Source organism: Epinephelus lanceolatus, chromosome 21, assembly GCF_041903045.1.
Source record: "Epinephelus lanceolatus isolate andai-2023 chromosome 21, ASM4190304v1, whole genome shotgun sequence".
NCBI classification, from domain to species: domain Eukaryota; kingdom Metazoa; phylum Chordata; class Actinopteri; order Perciformes; family Serranidae; genus Epinephelus; species Epinephelus lanceolatus.
Window position 1 is genome coordinate 36,828,970 of NC_135754.1, and position 15,165 is coordinate 36,844,134.

The 15,165-nt window shown below is 44.1% G+C and overlaps 1 protein-coding gene across 2 annotated transcripts in view; it reads right to left on the bottom strand.

The window, feature by feature from the left end:
• grid1b (glutamate receptor, ionotropic, delta 1b) overlaps window positions 1–12,501 on the bottom strand; it is an 860,177-nt gene extending 847,676 nt beyond the window's left edge. For both annotated transcript variants that reach the window (XM_033611152.2, XM_033611151.2), the window contains exon 1: window positions 11,681–12,501. In XM_033611152.2, coding sequence (XP_033467043.1) covers window positions 11,681–11,762 — 82 coding nt within the window. In that variant the 5' untranslated portion in view covers window positions 11,763–12,501. The remainder of the gene's footprint in view (window positions 1–11,680) is intronic.
• Window positions 12,502–15,165: the final 2,664 nt, after the last annotated feature.

Below are 15,165 nucleotides of genomic sequence, written 5' to 3' on the forward strand. Positions count from 1 at the left end.
CTCCTCGGGCTCCTTATGAAAAGTGACTTGTTATCCACATGGCCTGAGGGGCGTTTAGAGGACCTTCGGGGCTGGGAAACAGCCCACGGGGGACGGGAGGAGATACGAGTCTGACCGATAGAAGCTCCTGAAGGCCGATACCAACTTGGCTCACAGTGAGGCCTGACAGTTTGCACACATTTTGCACTTTCTGAAAGGATTTCCTGTCTAGTCGCCAGAAGAAAATGTTGGCATCGAAAGTTTCTGCAAACTAGGTTGCATATGGATATTCCATGGACATCTAGCTTCTAAAGAGATGGAGTATATCAGCTGACTTCTGTCATCAGGAGGTGGAGGGGATGGTGGATGGCGTGACAAAACCGAACCTGTCGCTGTGTTTCCATCAGCTTTTTAAGCACCAAACGTGGGTGTTTAGGAGCAACCCATATGTTTATGTTTCCAGTGGGGATAGTGGCACAGAAAGCGGTTGTTTCTTTACTGAGACGTTGCTGCTTTTCCAGCAGAGACTGCGGCACCAAAATCCACATCTTCTCATCTAAACTAATCAAATATCGCCACTTGGTCAGTGGACTTTCACGTCTACATATGACACGCTAAGTATCCTCCTGTGCTGTGTTAATTTACGCTTGTTACATGCAGTGTGTCTTTTCAAAATAAACTTAAGTTTTCACAGGAAACGTACAGTTTCTGCTTGTTAGATGCAAACAGTCTTTCTCAAAATAAACTTAAAATGTTGGTAAAACACCTTGCATTAACTTTTATTTCCCTGAGCAACAAAAGCACGAGGTAAGGTTCAGAAAAAAACATCATGGTTTGGCTATACATTCACATGGGGAGCAACAGCAGCCTCTCGGGGGAGCATTTGTCGGACCTACCTGCACCCCTCCCACCTGCCCTATAGGGACAGATGCCTTCCATCAGCATTATAAACTGACTCACCTTTTGTGCAGTATGATTGGCCATTACCGACGTGAAAGGTGGCGTTTTGGTGGTATTTGACAACCGTGGAATGAGAACAAGCTGCCACAACCGGGTGTTTTAAGCCGAAACATGATCTTTTCCGAACCATGACCCAGTGGTGTTTGTGCCTAAACATAAGCACTTGTTTTTTAAGAATATTTTATTTTATTTTTTGAGATCTTTGCACAAACAACACAACTACAGAATGCTGACCACAGTCTTGTTGAAACAGAAAGTTTCATCAGATCTGCTGCGTAATAACGTTCAAACGTAACGTACGCGTGGTTTGTAGAAAAATTAAATGTCAACATTTTTCTTCTGCCTGAGGTTTTAAAAGCCTCTGAAACCGCCGTCCTGGAAGAGAGATCCCTCCTCCGTTTCTACCATTTGTTTTACCTTTTAGAGGGTTTTTTGGGGGGAGTTTTTCCTCATCAACCGTAATGGTCAAAGGACAGAGAAACGTCTTATGCTGTGAAACCCTCTGAGGCTCATTGTGATTTGCGATATTGGGTTTTATAAATAAAATAAAATTGAATTGAATTAAAACAGCACTCTGATATTCATGGGTCTCTAAAACCGTCTGAAAGCAGACTGTTAAAATTCTTTCCTTGGAGCTCTGCAAAGCTGCATTATCAGTATTTCTTACATTAACAATGAGTTTAAAAGGCTGAAATCTGAAAGCCGTTCCTCACAGTTCAACTGCCAGAAAGCTGGAAGAAAACATTCTCACTTTGCTAAAGAAATATTTCACAGCTGATAAAACTGCTCTGTGTCTGCAGCAGAGACACAAACACTTGTGACATTGGTGCAACATGACCAGAGAGAACAGAGAAAATGAACTGTGGCATTCGCTTTGGCTCAAAAAAACCTGCAACTACCAGAATGAGCTGCCCCCAAATGCCCCCACTGGTCGGTGACATAATGTGAGCTTGGTCATTTGACACGATGGCGGCTGGCTGATAACAATCAATTTCATATGAATGGTATGATAAAACATTTCTGAAAACATCTGGGGTGAGAAACAGGAAACTCAGGAACAGAGTCTCGGTTTAAAGTTCCAGGAAAAATTAAAGTTCATGCAAGACACAAAAGTCATACGCCCCAGCTGTCATCAGCAGACTATTCTTCATCAGTCACACACCAATCACAGCCTGTTCTCACAACAAGGCGGTCCATTTAAATATGACTTCCTATTCCTGCAACACCAATGCTACCACACAGAGTTTCTGCTGCCGGCAAGGCTTCACCTCCACCTTTCTCCTGCAGAGTCCTAACACGGCTCAACAGCCTGTTTTCATTCCAGAGTCTTAAATACAGCTTCTTGGTCACTGATTTCAGCGTCACACACCACTGAGAAAAGCCCCACCCTTTGGAGGAGGTATGACAGCGTCTGTCTGAAAGACTGATTGGAAACAACGTAACTTAAGGAGCTGGAGTCAGGAGAGGAAGTGTATGGGCATATAGGATATGAGCATAATCACTTTGTTAGAGATGCTGTTGCCTATTTTACAAAAAAAAGACAGAGATGGGTTTCCCTTTTTCAAGGCCATATATAGCAAATGACCTGTTTTTAATCTAATGAGTGTTCTTCTTAGAATCACTCATGAAGGCCCTGACACACCAAGCCGACGGTCGGCCGTCGACCAAAGTCGGACTGTCTGTGAGCATCTGTCGCCCTAGTTTTTTCGATGTGTCCAGCACCGTCAGCACTTCGGCATCTGTGGCTTTTCGGCCGATTCAGCTTGTGAATCGGCGGTGGAGCTTGTCGGTGAGAGAGATCACTCTGATTGGCTGTTCAGGTTTTATTTCCTCGCCCCTGTAGCGAGTGAATCTGCCTGTAGTGAAACCGGGGCTAACCGGTGCTTCCTCCTCAGGCTCCACTTCACTCAGCTGCCCCACAGACCCGCTGCTTCTTCACACTTTAACCTGAATAACAAACCGGAGCTAGTGCTCGGCTGCACAGATAGGAAACCCCTCGGCTGACAGGATGTACCACTCTCTCACTCCACTCTCTCTCATGCAGGCGCAGAACGTACGTGCTACTTGGCCGTTGGATGTAGTCCGTGTAGTGTGTTCAAATGCAACTGACACAGGGCGACGTGAGGCGACGTAGCAGTTGGCTTTCGTCGCCGCTAGTTGTCGGTTTGGTGTGTCAGGACCTTAAGGGCCCATTCTCCATCCAACACATTGTTGAGGGGCCCACTCTCTCTATGTGTCCCCGCACCTCATGGACCCCAGTGAAACTACGCTACCTGTTCTGTGTAATAGAAAAGACACATTTTATGTAACAAGCGTAAACTGACACGGTGTCCCAGAACGTCAACAACTGAAGCACCCAGGGGACCTAGCGCGTCATATGAAGATGTAAGAATCCGCTGCAAAGTATCCCTTAACAGCAAATGTAAGACTCAGATATAATAATCAGCACAAGTTGTCAAAATCATCAGAACTAAAACCAAACAGAGGACAAGGCGATAAGACACACTGTAGCTTTTCACTTAAACCCGAAGCAACTGGACGGAGATGTGGTCAGGGATCTGGGTGAGATGTTTGAGCTGTGTGTGTATTTATTGAGTTCCATCAAAGACAAATTTCCGTCATGTTTGCTTCTAACAGCAGCAGCTCGATATCGTCTCAGCACGTCTGTAAACTGATTCATCAGCCCGCATCAGCTTCTGGAGCTCTGACAACCTGGTATTTGTCTGATTGTCATAATGATTTTACCTTCCTCTTTTCTGGAAAGAGATGTTTTCATGTGCCGCCCAAGAGCATCCGTCAGATCAGGACGGGACCTCACTGACAGCTTGATATGTGATATTTAATTAAAGGCCAGGATTGATTGGAGGCTCCTGCTCCTGGTGCTGACCTTCACTCAGACAAACTGACGTTCCTCGACCACTGGCTTTTTCTCTCCAGTCACAACTCGCAGACCCCGCAGCAGCTGTTTCCACTGATTCCTGCACATTCACAGAGAGCGGGGGGGCGGGACTAATTAGAGAAACCAGCTGCTGTTGTGATTGGATGAGATGGAAACCTGCAGACTCTTGAACTTGCAGGATGCACACGAGCGCAGCAAGCGGGACAGAGGTCGGAGCAGGTTGACTGAAGCGCCACGTTTTCATCTGTATCAGCTCTTTTACAGAGTGACCCCCCCCCCCCCACCACCACCACCACCATCCTACTGCGAGACACCCACGGCCTGCCACTGATCCTCTACAGGGAGCAGAAGAGAGGCAGGGACAAACAAACAGGGATATGTCACTGGCGATAAAGCCACACGGCTGGACGAGGCAGATGCTCGGGCAGGGGTTTCGGGGCTGAGGTTGGAACACTGTCACATCTGATCTGGGCGTCGCGTCACGCTGCCAAGTCAGTCAGAGTCAGACTGTCAGTTGGTTCAGGGGAACAACGAAGGCTCTGAACGCAGCCAGCCAACCACAGATCAGCCACAAGGAGGGGGAGGAGGGGGAGGAGGGGAAGGGAAGCAGCTCAGGCTTTACACTCTGGGTTTAAATCAAAACCCACATTTTCTCAGTGTAGTTCGAGCTGAGAGGCAATTTCGTTTTATTTTGAATCCTTGTACATCGTCGTTGTGAAAACTAGCCCTCAAATTCACTGTCAGAATAATGTTGGAGGCCCATGTGGCCCACTTGACAGAATCAAAACAATTTCCTTTGTTCTTACAATAATCTTTATTCTGCTGTTTCACCTCAGGAGGCTCCGAGAAGAACCTCAGAGGTCATTTGGGATTAATACAATTAAAAAAAACATGTCTGTTACACAAAACGATGTTTCAGTTTCAGATCATTGCTTGCCTCTCGTGTCACCTCTTTGGGTCCAAAACTCCTTGTGAGAGAGGAAAATGAATCTTTGGTTAACCCTTTAAAACCTGAGCAAGTTTGCCTGATTGCTTTCAAGAACATAAGAGAAGGGTAATGAGCAAGTTTACAAGAAATGACCCAAAAATGAGCAAGAAAATAGTAAAAGATACAAAAGTATTCCTGAAAAATAGCAAAAAAAAAGATAGATAAAAAATAAAAACAAACAAGAAAGGAAATGACCGGAAATAGATAAATAAATGTATAGTCTTTGTCAGCCTACATGTTGGGTTTCAAAGCATCCATATATCCCTCATCCTCTCTGCTCTAGTCCATCTATGTTTTGTTCCAGTCGCCCATTTCTCATCAGGTTGCCCTGCTCCCTCAACACCTGATGCAGACCTTGTCCACCTTGTGATTTTACTCATCCTGACGAAGCAGCATTGGGAACCTTTCCTAAGGGTCCAGACTGGATCCATCCTGGACATCATATGCTTGCTTTATGCATATATATGTTTATTATTATTGCAACAATCTGAAACAATGGGTGTGGTTACATGATGCTTCTCATTCAGAATGAAATAAATCTGAATGAAATCATTCAAAGTCTTTCCAGGTAGTTTACATGGGAAATATTCATTCCCAGTGAGGGTTTACACGGGAGATCAGTTTAATCGCCTGTATTCGGGTCCGTGCAAGGTTTGGGGCAGGGAAGGTTTCTGATTGGATAGGGGGCGGGGCGGATGTTACGTGTTTACCGGAAGAAAACACTGTAGTCCTCGCTCCGGATAACAAGATGCTTGACGACGCCATTCTTAGTGCTTTTTCAGGCTTGTTCTGCTAATGCTTCGTCTGTTGAGGAGGAGAAAGGAGGTAGAAGACCGCTCGGGACCATCTCTTGTTTTTAGAAGCTGCCATCTTGTTGCATGCGCGCTGTATACGTCATCGCGCCAGAAGGGCAAAGAAACGAGCAAACTCATATTCCATGACCACTTATCTTGTTGGGGGTCATGCTGGCCTGGAGCCTATCCCAGCTGACACTGGGTGAGAGGCAGGGTTCACCCTAGACAGGTCACCAGACTATCACAGGGCTGACACATAGAGACAGACAACCATTCACACTCACACCTACAGACACCTACATTAACCTGCATGTCTTTGGACTGTGGGAGGAAGCCGGAGCACCCAGGGGAGGCCCACGCTGACACAGGTATCCGCACAGATTGGCTCATCAATCCCTGGGTTTGAACCAGGAACCGTCTTGCAGTGAAGCAACAATGCTGACCACAGCACCACCATCAATAACACTAACACAATGTAGTGTCTTGTGTCTGTAGTGTTTACACTTGTGGAGGATAACTTTACACATCCTGTGTTTTCTTTAAGCAGCTCCACGTACTCCAGTGGTGACTCATCTACACTAAATGCAAATAACTTTGGTCTCGCTGAGAGGACCATCTGGCAAAGCCGTTCAAAAGACGCCTTTCTTTATCCGTTTCTGCTCATGGAGGTTTGTTTCCACTTGCCATCAACAACATTACTGCTGCATCGCTTCCTGATTTCCCACACTACAGGGTGGGCCGAGGGTCAATAACTACAGAAGGTATTTGCGTTAACTGCGCGTCAGAAAAATTAGCCGCATTAAAGGGAATTTGCTTGAACTCCTTATTAACGTGTTACCTTTGACAGGCCTAATATAAATATATAAGAATAAGGTGTTGATGTGGAGTAAATTCACAGAGAAGGAGGAAGGAGCTCTGCTCAGTCTTTGAGGAGCTGCACATGATATATATTTACAGGAAGAACTTACGCTGCAACACTAACCTCATTACAAAAAAGCTGTTTCTGAAATTTAAAGAGAAACGGTTTGAAAACATTCTGTCAGTGACTAAATTTTGGACATATGTGCAAATAAAACAGAAGTTTGGCCCCGAACCATCTGTAACATCTCATTTATCTCGGAGCCAGAGATCTTTAGTTGCACAGCTGAGAGCCGGCCATCGAGGCCATTCAACAATATTCAGGAGGAGAGCAGAATGTGGGAGCTCTGTGATTTGGGTGAAGACGAGTCCCATTTTCTTTACGGCACAAACTATTATGACTTATGAGAGTTAACGCTCCATGAAATGACTCGTTTAAACCCCGACATGTTCTGGTGCTCAGTTGACCAAAATTGTTTAAATTTGCAGATTTTGTTGTGAACACCTGGAAGAGAAGGCAGGAAAGTTTGTGTGATTAGTAGATATTTCAGTTATTTCAGCGCTTGGTGAATGATCCATGAACTCAGTCGGACACAGTGATGATCTGATTATGTACGATGCTTTTGCCGCTTCGTACCATTTTCCTTCATTTTGCTTTTGTCTGAAAATATGTACGCTGGATTCTGGTCCCGGCTTATTGTGATTTTTATGGTGTCTTGTGAGCCCATGCAGATTGGGCATATTTCTATGCAATGACACAATAATAAAAACTCGCTGTTTTTTTTCCGGTTATTTTTCTTGTCACATTTTACTATCTCCTCACCAAGTTGCCCATTTGCCTTTGTTTCCACACGCTCAAAAGAAATCAAACCAATCTGCTCTGGTTCCAAAGCTTTAAATGCTCGTGAATGGCGACTGAATGTAGCACAAGAAAACCGACGTCGATCCAGGTGTCAAAGGGTTAAACTGCTCACCAGTCATGTCCGCGCTGTGGCTACGACCTGCGACCAGGAGTCACAACTTACCAAGAGCACTTTTGATCCAGTGAAGTCAAATAAGTGAGGTCCTCAACTGAAAAATTAAAATCATGTGGTGCTAAAGAAAGATGATGTAACAAATCTTCAGGGTCATGAGATTAATAAAGGAACAAAGAAGGAAACACTTCTGTTACGCAGAATATTAATCTTCCTGACATTTCCTTCTTGTTCTTGTGCAGGACTGAACACTTCGACCTCCACAGACGTCTAAAACTCCATAAAATGAAAGAATTTGAGAAAGAAAATCACTCCTTGGTTTAGATTTACTCGCTCAGAGCTCACATTCACACTGAGGCCGTCACCTCTGATTTGAACTTCTCAATCCAACAACTTCATCACAAGCAGCTGGTTCTTCATCTATATTCTGTGAAATATGTTCTCAGTAAGAGCAACAGGACCCTCTGATCCGTCTGGTCAAGAGCCAGATGTTGCAGGATAAATCCCCACTCATGTTTCGATGCTTTAGTTTAACGACCCCCAGCTCGTCCTCAGGCTGAGAAAATTTCCCTGTTCTGAATCCACAAACATAATTCTCTATACCTGAAACACTGACACATATCAGTCGACAGTGATCGACTTTCAAAGGTGCAAAAAATTGTTAACAATCTGTGTGCATGAGAGGAAAAACACATCTAGTGTTTTTATGTATGGAATCATTATTTCACCCAGATGTCACTGATTATATTTGAACACGCAGCAGGTTAAACTCCAAACAGCCCCTCAAACCAATCAGCTTTCTCCTCTGATAAAATGTGTCAATATCAGCTCAGATTTCTCTTTTTATTTCCATTCTTTGTTCATAATTACTCCCAGTCTGCAGCAGCGTGGTTTCATGTTTGTATCCGGTCTCACTATTTGGCATCGCCTCATTTATTTGTTGTGTTTTGTGTTCTCGATAATCCTGTATCACTGTTCTCTGCTGTTTCCATGTGCGAGCGCAGATTTTGTCCTGAGGGACAGTAAAGTATCCGTCCATCTGTCCATCCATTCATCCCTCTATCCATTCTCTACAATTCTACACAGATTTTCTGAAGTGTGCAGCAGCGTTTAGCTCCAGTGAAGCTCTGTACACTCTAAAAAATGATTCATGGGGTCAGTTTTTACAGCATGAACAGTATTTTTTATATTACTATTATTATTGTTATTTGCATTCAGATTTTATATAATAATTGTTTATAGTATTTCCTTTCTATACACATGCTTCTAATTACTCTAGATATTTTTATATTTTATATTCTTTGTTATGCACCAATACACCAAGCCAAATTCCTTGTATGTGAAAACCTACTTGGCAATAAAACTGATTCTGATGAAAAATTACATTTGTTACATTAACATTTTTTAGTCAGTTTAAAATGTATTTTAATAGGGTGGTCAAAAGCATCAAAACATTTTTTGACATTTTTGAGTAAGATTGAATTAAAATAAACAAGTTATAATGTCTTAAATAAAATAGTTGGACCACTAAATGTCAACACAAGATATGAATGAAAATTAAATTGGTTCAACTTAATTCAGTTTCTAGAGGTCAGAGTAAATCATCTCACTAAGTCTGTCAGGTTATAAAGGACTCATTGCATTTGCTCAATAATGCAGAGTTGGAACAGCTTAAAAAGATGCTGTGTACTTAATTATTTTAAGTTGAACCACTGGATTTTTTTTAGAGTGTGCAGTTTGTGCACAGGACTCTGCTCAGACTCCCACTCTCCCATATTCACTCTTGACACACTGTTCAGCACATTCTCAGTTGGTACTGAAGTTCAGAGCCTCTCAGAACTCTAAAAAACTCATTTCATCATTTTGAAAAAAATAATCCACTGGTTCAACTTAAAAAAAATGAAGGTAACAATTTGCATGTTTAATTAGTTCCAACTCTGCATTATTGACTAAATCCTGAGTCTTTTCTAATCTGACAAACTGAATTAAATGTGTCCAACCAATATGATTTGCTTTCACCTAAAAAAAATGAATTAAGTTGAACCAACTTAATATGTATCCAAAACTGTGTTGATATTTCATGGATTTTTTTTAAGATATTCAAACTTTTTGTTTCAATGTAATTTTACTCAAAAATGTCAAAAATATTTTTGATTTTGACAAACTTCTCAAAATAGTTATAAACTAACTGACTAAAACACTTTCATGTAACAAGCGTTTTTTTAAATGCTGAAAACTAAAACAAACAAACAAACAAACAAAAAACATTTCACCCCATGAATATTTTTTAGAGCGTACTCCTAGTTTGTCATCATTAGGTGTTGTAGCACACTCTAAAAAATAATCCAATGGTTCAATTAAAAAAAGAAGTATACATTTGCTTGTATCTATTATAATCTGACAAACTCAATAAGTTTAAACTAAAAAAAAAGAAAAAAAAGAAAGAAAATCCACTAACCCCATGATCATTTTTTGGAGTGTACTCCTAGTTTGTCATTATAAAGTGTTGTAGCACACTCAAAAATAATCCAAAGGTTTAAGTTTAACAAGTACATAAATTATGGTAATATAAGCAGTTTAAGCTCTGACATTATTGAGTTAATCCTATGAATCTTTTATAATCTGACAAACTCAGTTATTTCAGGGAAACCAAGATGATTTGCTTTCACCTCAAAAAAGTTCATTAAGTTGAACAAACTTAATATTTGTCCAGAAAGTGTGTTGATGTTCAGTGGCCATTTCTTTAAAAAAAAAAAAACTAACGTTTTTATTCTAACCCTAACCCTACTGAAAAAATATCAAAAATGTTTTGGATTTTGACCAACCTAACAAACGCATTTTTTTATGCTGAAAACTAAAAAAAAAAAAAAAAAACACTGACACCATGAATATTTTTTAGAGTGTACTGCCAGTTTGTCATCATTAAGTGTTGCAGCATATAAAACACTGCCTGACATGTTTCCATGATGGAGACGCAGTGTGACCATTAAAGTAGGAAGTGTATTCTTATGAGATGAATGGCTCTGCCCCCCCCCCCCCCCCCCCCCCCCCCCCCTCACTCCCACCCCCGCGCCCTCCCCCCTCTCCTGGCTCAAACCAACAGGCCACCGCAGTGCTGCCACTGGCCGGGGCTGACGGTCTGAGCTGCAGAGCAGATCTGGATTATTATTTCTCTTTACTTCCTCCTCTTACAAACCGAAGGGCTGTATTCCAAACTGAAGGCGGCTGCGTGCCGCATCCAATCATCTCAGGGCGAACAGCAGCCTCTGAATGGAATTAGTGCAAATTGGGGAGTTTATATGAAAAGCGCGTGCGGCTGTGAGCGTGCGATCAGTCGGTGGTGTCTCATTGAGTCTGCGCTCCTCTCAGAATCCCCTCCGATCCTCCCTGACTCCGCTTTCCTCCATCAACTCCTGCTGCGACTGAAAAAGTGACTTGACTGATATGGGAGGAAAATAGGTGATGAAGAGGAGCAGCTCGCCAACTGGCTGTTTGGTTGTTGTTTCACAGCCCGAACAGTCGGCGTTTGTCCCCTTTGTCATCGCTTCCCCTGGCAGAGTTGATTAACATTTCACTCACGTCTAATTCAAAGTTCAGGCTTATAGATGAGGGGAGGCGAGGGAGAGAGAGATGGAGGAGGAGGAGGAGGGGGAGGGGGAAGGGAGGGAGAGAGAGAGAGGATGGATGGATGGATGGATGGATGGATGAAGCAAAACCCTCCAAACACCCATGTCGGGCCAGTTTCTGCTGCCAGCTTCAGGTTCTCTGCATGTGAATGTGAATATGCATCGACATGAGCTCTCCCTGCCTGGGAAGGATGGAGGGATGGATGGAGGGATGGATGGCACGGCGCAACACTTTGCGGGCACTTCTACCAGGCTGCGCTGCGTGCGTCTGAGCCTACATGCAACAGCCTCCTTCCTTCCTTCCGACACATTATCCGAGCACGGATCGGAATGATAATCAGATGTGAGCTCGGGTCCAGAGCGGAGAGGAGCTTTGAAAATCAGTGCATGCACGGAAACTCTGATATGCAGATTCTGCCTCAGCTCAACTTGAACCCCACTAATCAGTCCACATTTCACAAAGCCATCAGGAACCTGCTTCTCTGCTCACATTGTGCATGTGAAGCGTCCCTGCATGCAGCCACCAGCTCGTGTCTCCCTACAGCCAAAGCCCTGCACAGCAAAGCCAAAAAAAAGAGAAGAAGCCCCGGTTGGTGTCTTACCAATGTGAATGATGGAGTCGGCGCTCACTGTGTTGCATTGCAATATCCACAGGGAATGAAATAACAATGTCAGCATTTCCATCTCCAGTTTGAGCCAAAAAGGCGCATCCACGGATCCACCTCGCTGATTTTGGTGTTTTTTCTCCAGTGATGAGCAAATCCAAAATAAGCGTCGGTGCGTAAAAGCGGCAGCAGCAGCAGCAGCAGCGGCAGCGGCGGCAGCAGGGAACTGTGCTGAGTGAAAGCGCCACCGAATAGTAAAAAAAAAAAGAAAAAAAAAGAAAAAGCCCAAATCCCAAAGACCAAACTGTTGGCCGGAGTCGAGAGGAAGAAGAAGGGTAGAAAAAGAAAGAATAGATGCGTCCAGGGCTCCGGAGAGAAACAAACCCGGGTAAGTGTGGAGGGAAGCGGGGACGGATGAGAGAAGACACCGGGGGTTTGTTTCAGAGGTTGAGATCCGCCAGACGAGCAGCTCTGACTCTCTACCTCCGAGTCTGAGACATAACACACTGCAAACTGCGGAGGAGGAGGAGGAGGGACCCTCTCTCTCTCGCTCTCTCTCTTCTCCCCCGACCCACGTGATTGCAGAGCCTCTATCTACGGCGCTGGAAGCCCGACCGGAGAAAAGAGAGGCGAGGGATGGAGATGGAGAGAGATGGAGGGATGGATGGGAGCCGGTGCGCACCGCGGAGGAGACGGGGGTGAGAGGGAGCGAGACGCGGAGGTAGTCGCGCCCCGGACGGAGAGTCAGTTGGTCGGTAGGTGTTTTTTCGGAGGGGTGGGAGGTCGTCGGTGCCGGTCGTGTAATGAACTTGTGACAGCCCGACTTTACGTTTCACGCGTTGGACGCGCTCACCACACCGACTCAAGTTGGTTGATTCAGCACCGGCAAGAGGAGCCGTTACCACCGCAGTGCCGCGTTGCAATGAAGCTGTTACATGCGTTGGATTTACTCCGCGTGTTGCTGCTACACCGCGTTATTCCGCCCGCGCTCCGGTGTTTGTGCGTAAATTCAACACAATGCTCCCCAGTTGTTTTTTCCCGCGGTGGACACACGGAGAGAAACGCGGCAGTTGTGAGCTGAGCAACTTAATCTCAGCAACGGCTGGCGGTGTAGATGTCTCGAGTCTCATGAGCTTTAATGAATTTCGGGTCAAGTGTGAGTGACACCGGTGTGATGCGGTATTTCCCCCCTGGCAGCTTGGAGAGGTTGTGGATGACGCGCGGCGCACGGACCCGAGGTACGGAGCAGGTTTCGCTTAAAAACAGTGACCAATGTCAGGCTGGTAAGAATAAACCTCCGACACGTCTAACATGTTGAGTTGTAACGTTGCGCTCGTGCGTCCGGATACAAGGCGAGGACAGACTTTGGCGCGTGCGTAAAATCTTCCCAGGATTTTCCAGAGAAGAAGAGGGAGCGAAGGGTCACAAATGAAGGAGCAGCGCGTCGGAAGGATTTGGGGGAAGGGATAGATGGGAGTGAAACGGGGAGGCGGACTCCTCAGCTCCACGGGAACGGAGGCTCGGACACGCTGGTGTCACGGTACCGGAGGAGCCGGGAGGAGGGAGACGTGTTGACGGCAGGATGCAGCGACTCTCACAGCGCACTGACGCTGCGGCGGTAAGCTGCCTCTGCTGCAGGTCCAGCCGGGTTTAATGAAGTCATGGATGTGTTTGTCTTCTGTAACCCGTGACCGCTGCGGTGGTATATGCACGTGACGTCACTGACCTTTCCCGTGATGTCATTCCAGGTGTTGTTTTTTTTTGTCGCTTCACATGCGCCAGGAGGGGCTGACGACCTGCGGGAACCAGCGGGACTGTTCCCACTCCGGAAGTGAAGATTACTACACTTGACTTTACAATTAAAGGATATTTCTTGCGAATGAATGAGACTCAGAAATGTCTTTTAATTGTTTGGCCAAGTCTAGTTCGGCGAAAGTGTCCACATGAAGCTTCACTGAACTTCCGGAGGTGCTGCCTGCTGAGGGAGCCTGGACAGTTTCAGCACCACGCGGGACCGGACAGCTCCTCGGGAGGCTGCAGCCGCTTGTACGGAGTCCTGCAAGTGCCAAATGTTACTGTGCAGAAGACTGAGGAGTGGATGTTAAATAAGTGAATGAAGGAGATATTATATAAAACATATACAACGTTTTGAGCCTCCCATCATATATCCAGTTCAATAAATAAATAATTTTTTTTTGCCACATCCCTACAAAGTAAATGAAGCAATAATATTGTTTATTAAAGTTCAGACTTTAATAAACAAAGACACAAAAAGTCTGCAGTTTAAATATTTTCTAACTATTTACCTCACGTTGTTATTTATTGTTTGTGTTATGCATCGTTGACTCATCAGAGACTGTCAGTAACATTTGTGGCCTGAGGGACTCCACAGTGTTCCTTAAAAAGAACAAGTGGTATTTTAACCCTTTCAGAACCAAGTTATGTTTCAAACACACACACACCAAAATAAATAAAAAATAAATTAAAAAAATGCAAATGTGTATTTCTACTCGAAATGACCTCATAAATCATTTGGAAAAAACAAGATTACTTATATTACTTTATCATGTTTTTTTGTTTGTTTTGTTTTGTCCATTTCAACGAGTGATATCATTAGAAATATTCTTTATTTATTTTTACCATGGATGATGAGCTCATATCAATTAATAAAGTGATGCTTTAAAAAACACTGCGTATATACTTTGTTTTGTATTTTTCATCACGACTCAAAAACACTTGAAAACGTCCTGAGATAAATATCCTGTGGACGTGGTCGATAAGACGCATTTGAAGTTAATTGTATCATTAGAAAATCAAATCAGAAAAGTATTGAACAGTGTTTCACTTTCTGGTGACACTCAGATCCCTGTCTGTCCAAATAGACGAGGATCTATCCAAACAAATTAAACAAAAATAATCTGAGTAAAAGCTGTAAATCTTTTATGTGATTTATTTTACACGTATCTGTAATTAAACATCTCATGTTTAGTTCAGTTTAAACACAAATAATGAACTTCAACAATATGATAAATGGATTCCTCCTCACCTCCGCCATGTTTGTTAAAAAAAAGGGGGCGTGGCTCTAGTGCAGTCCACTTTAGATGATGTAGAACACTGTGATTGGCTCACAGGCATCCCATCAAACCAGTCCGTGCATTCAGGTGGAGTCAGAGGACATTTATCATAGAGCTAGACACACTAGAAGAGTTTTGTCCAATGGAGTGGACGTTGGATCTGAACCTGCTTCATCAGAAGACTCTAAATGTCACCTGACAAACCTGAGTGTGTCGTCTCTGTGACTTTACACCTGCTGAGTGTTTCTGAGCTGAAGAGGCACGAACATGATCAGTGAACTTGTTGACGGACTTGTTCACCTCAGTCATGGTTACCATGGACACTGTGGTGTGTGTGATGGTTTCCCTGGAGAGTCGGCACAGAGACCTCCTCTTCACCAAGACTCACACTTTCACCCAAATTACTTT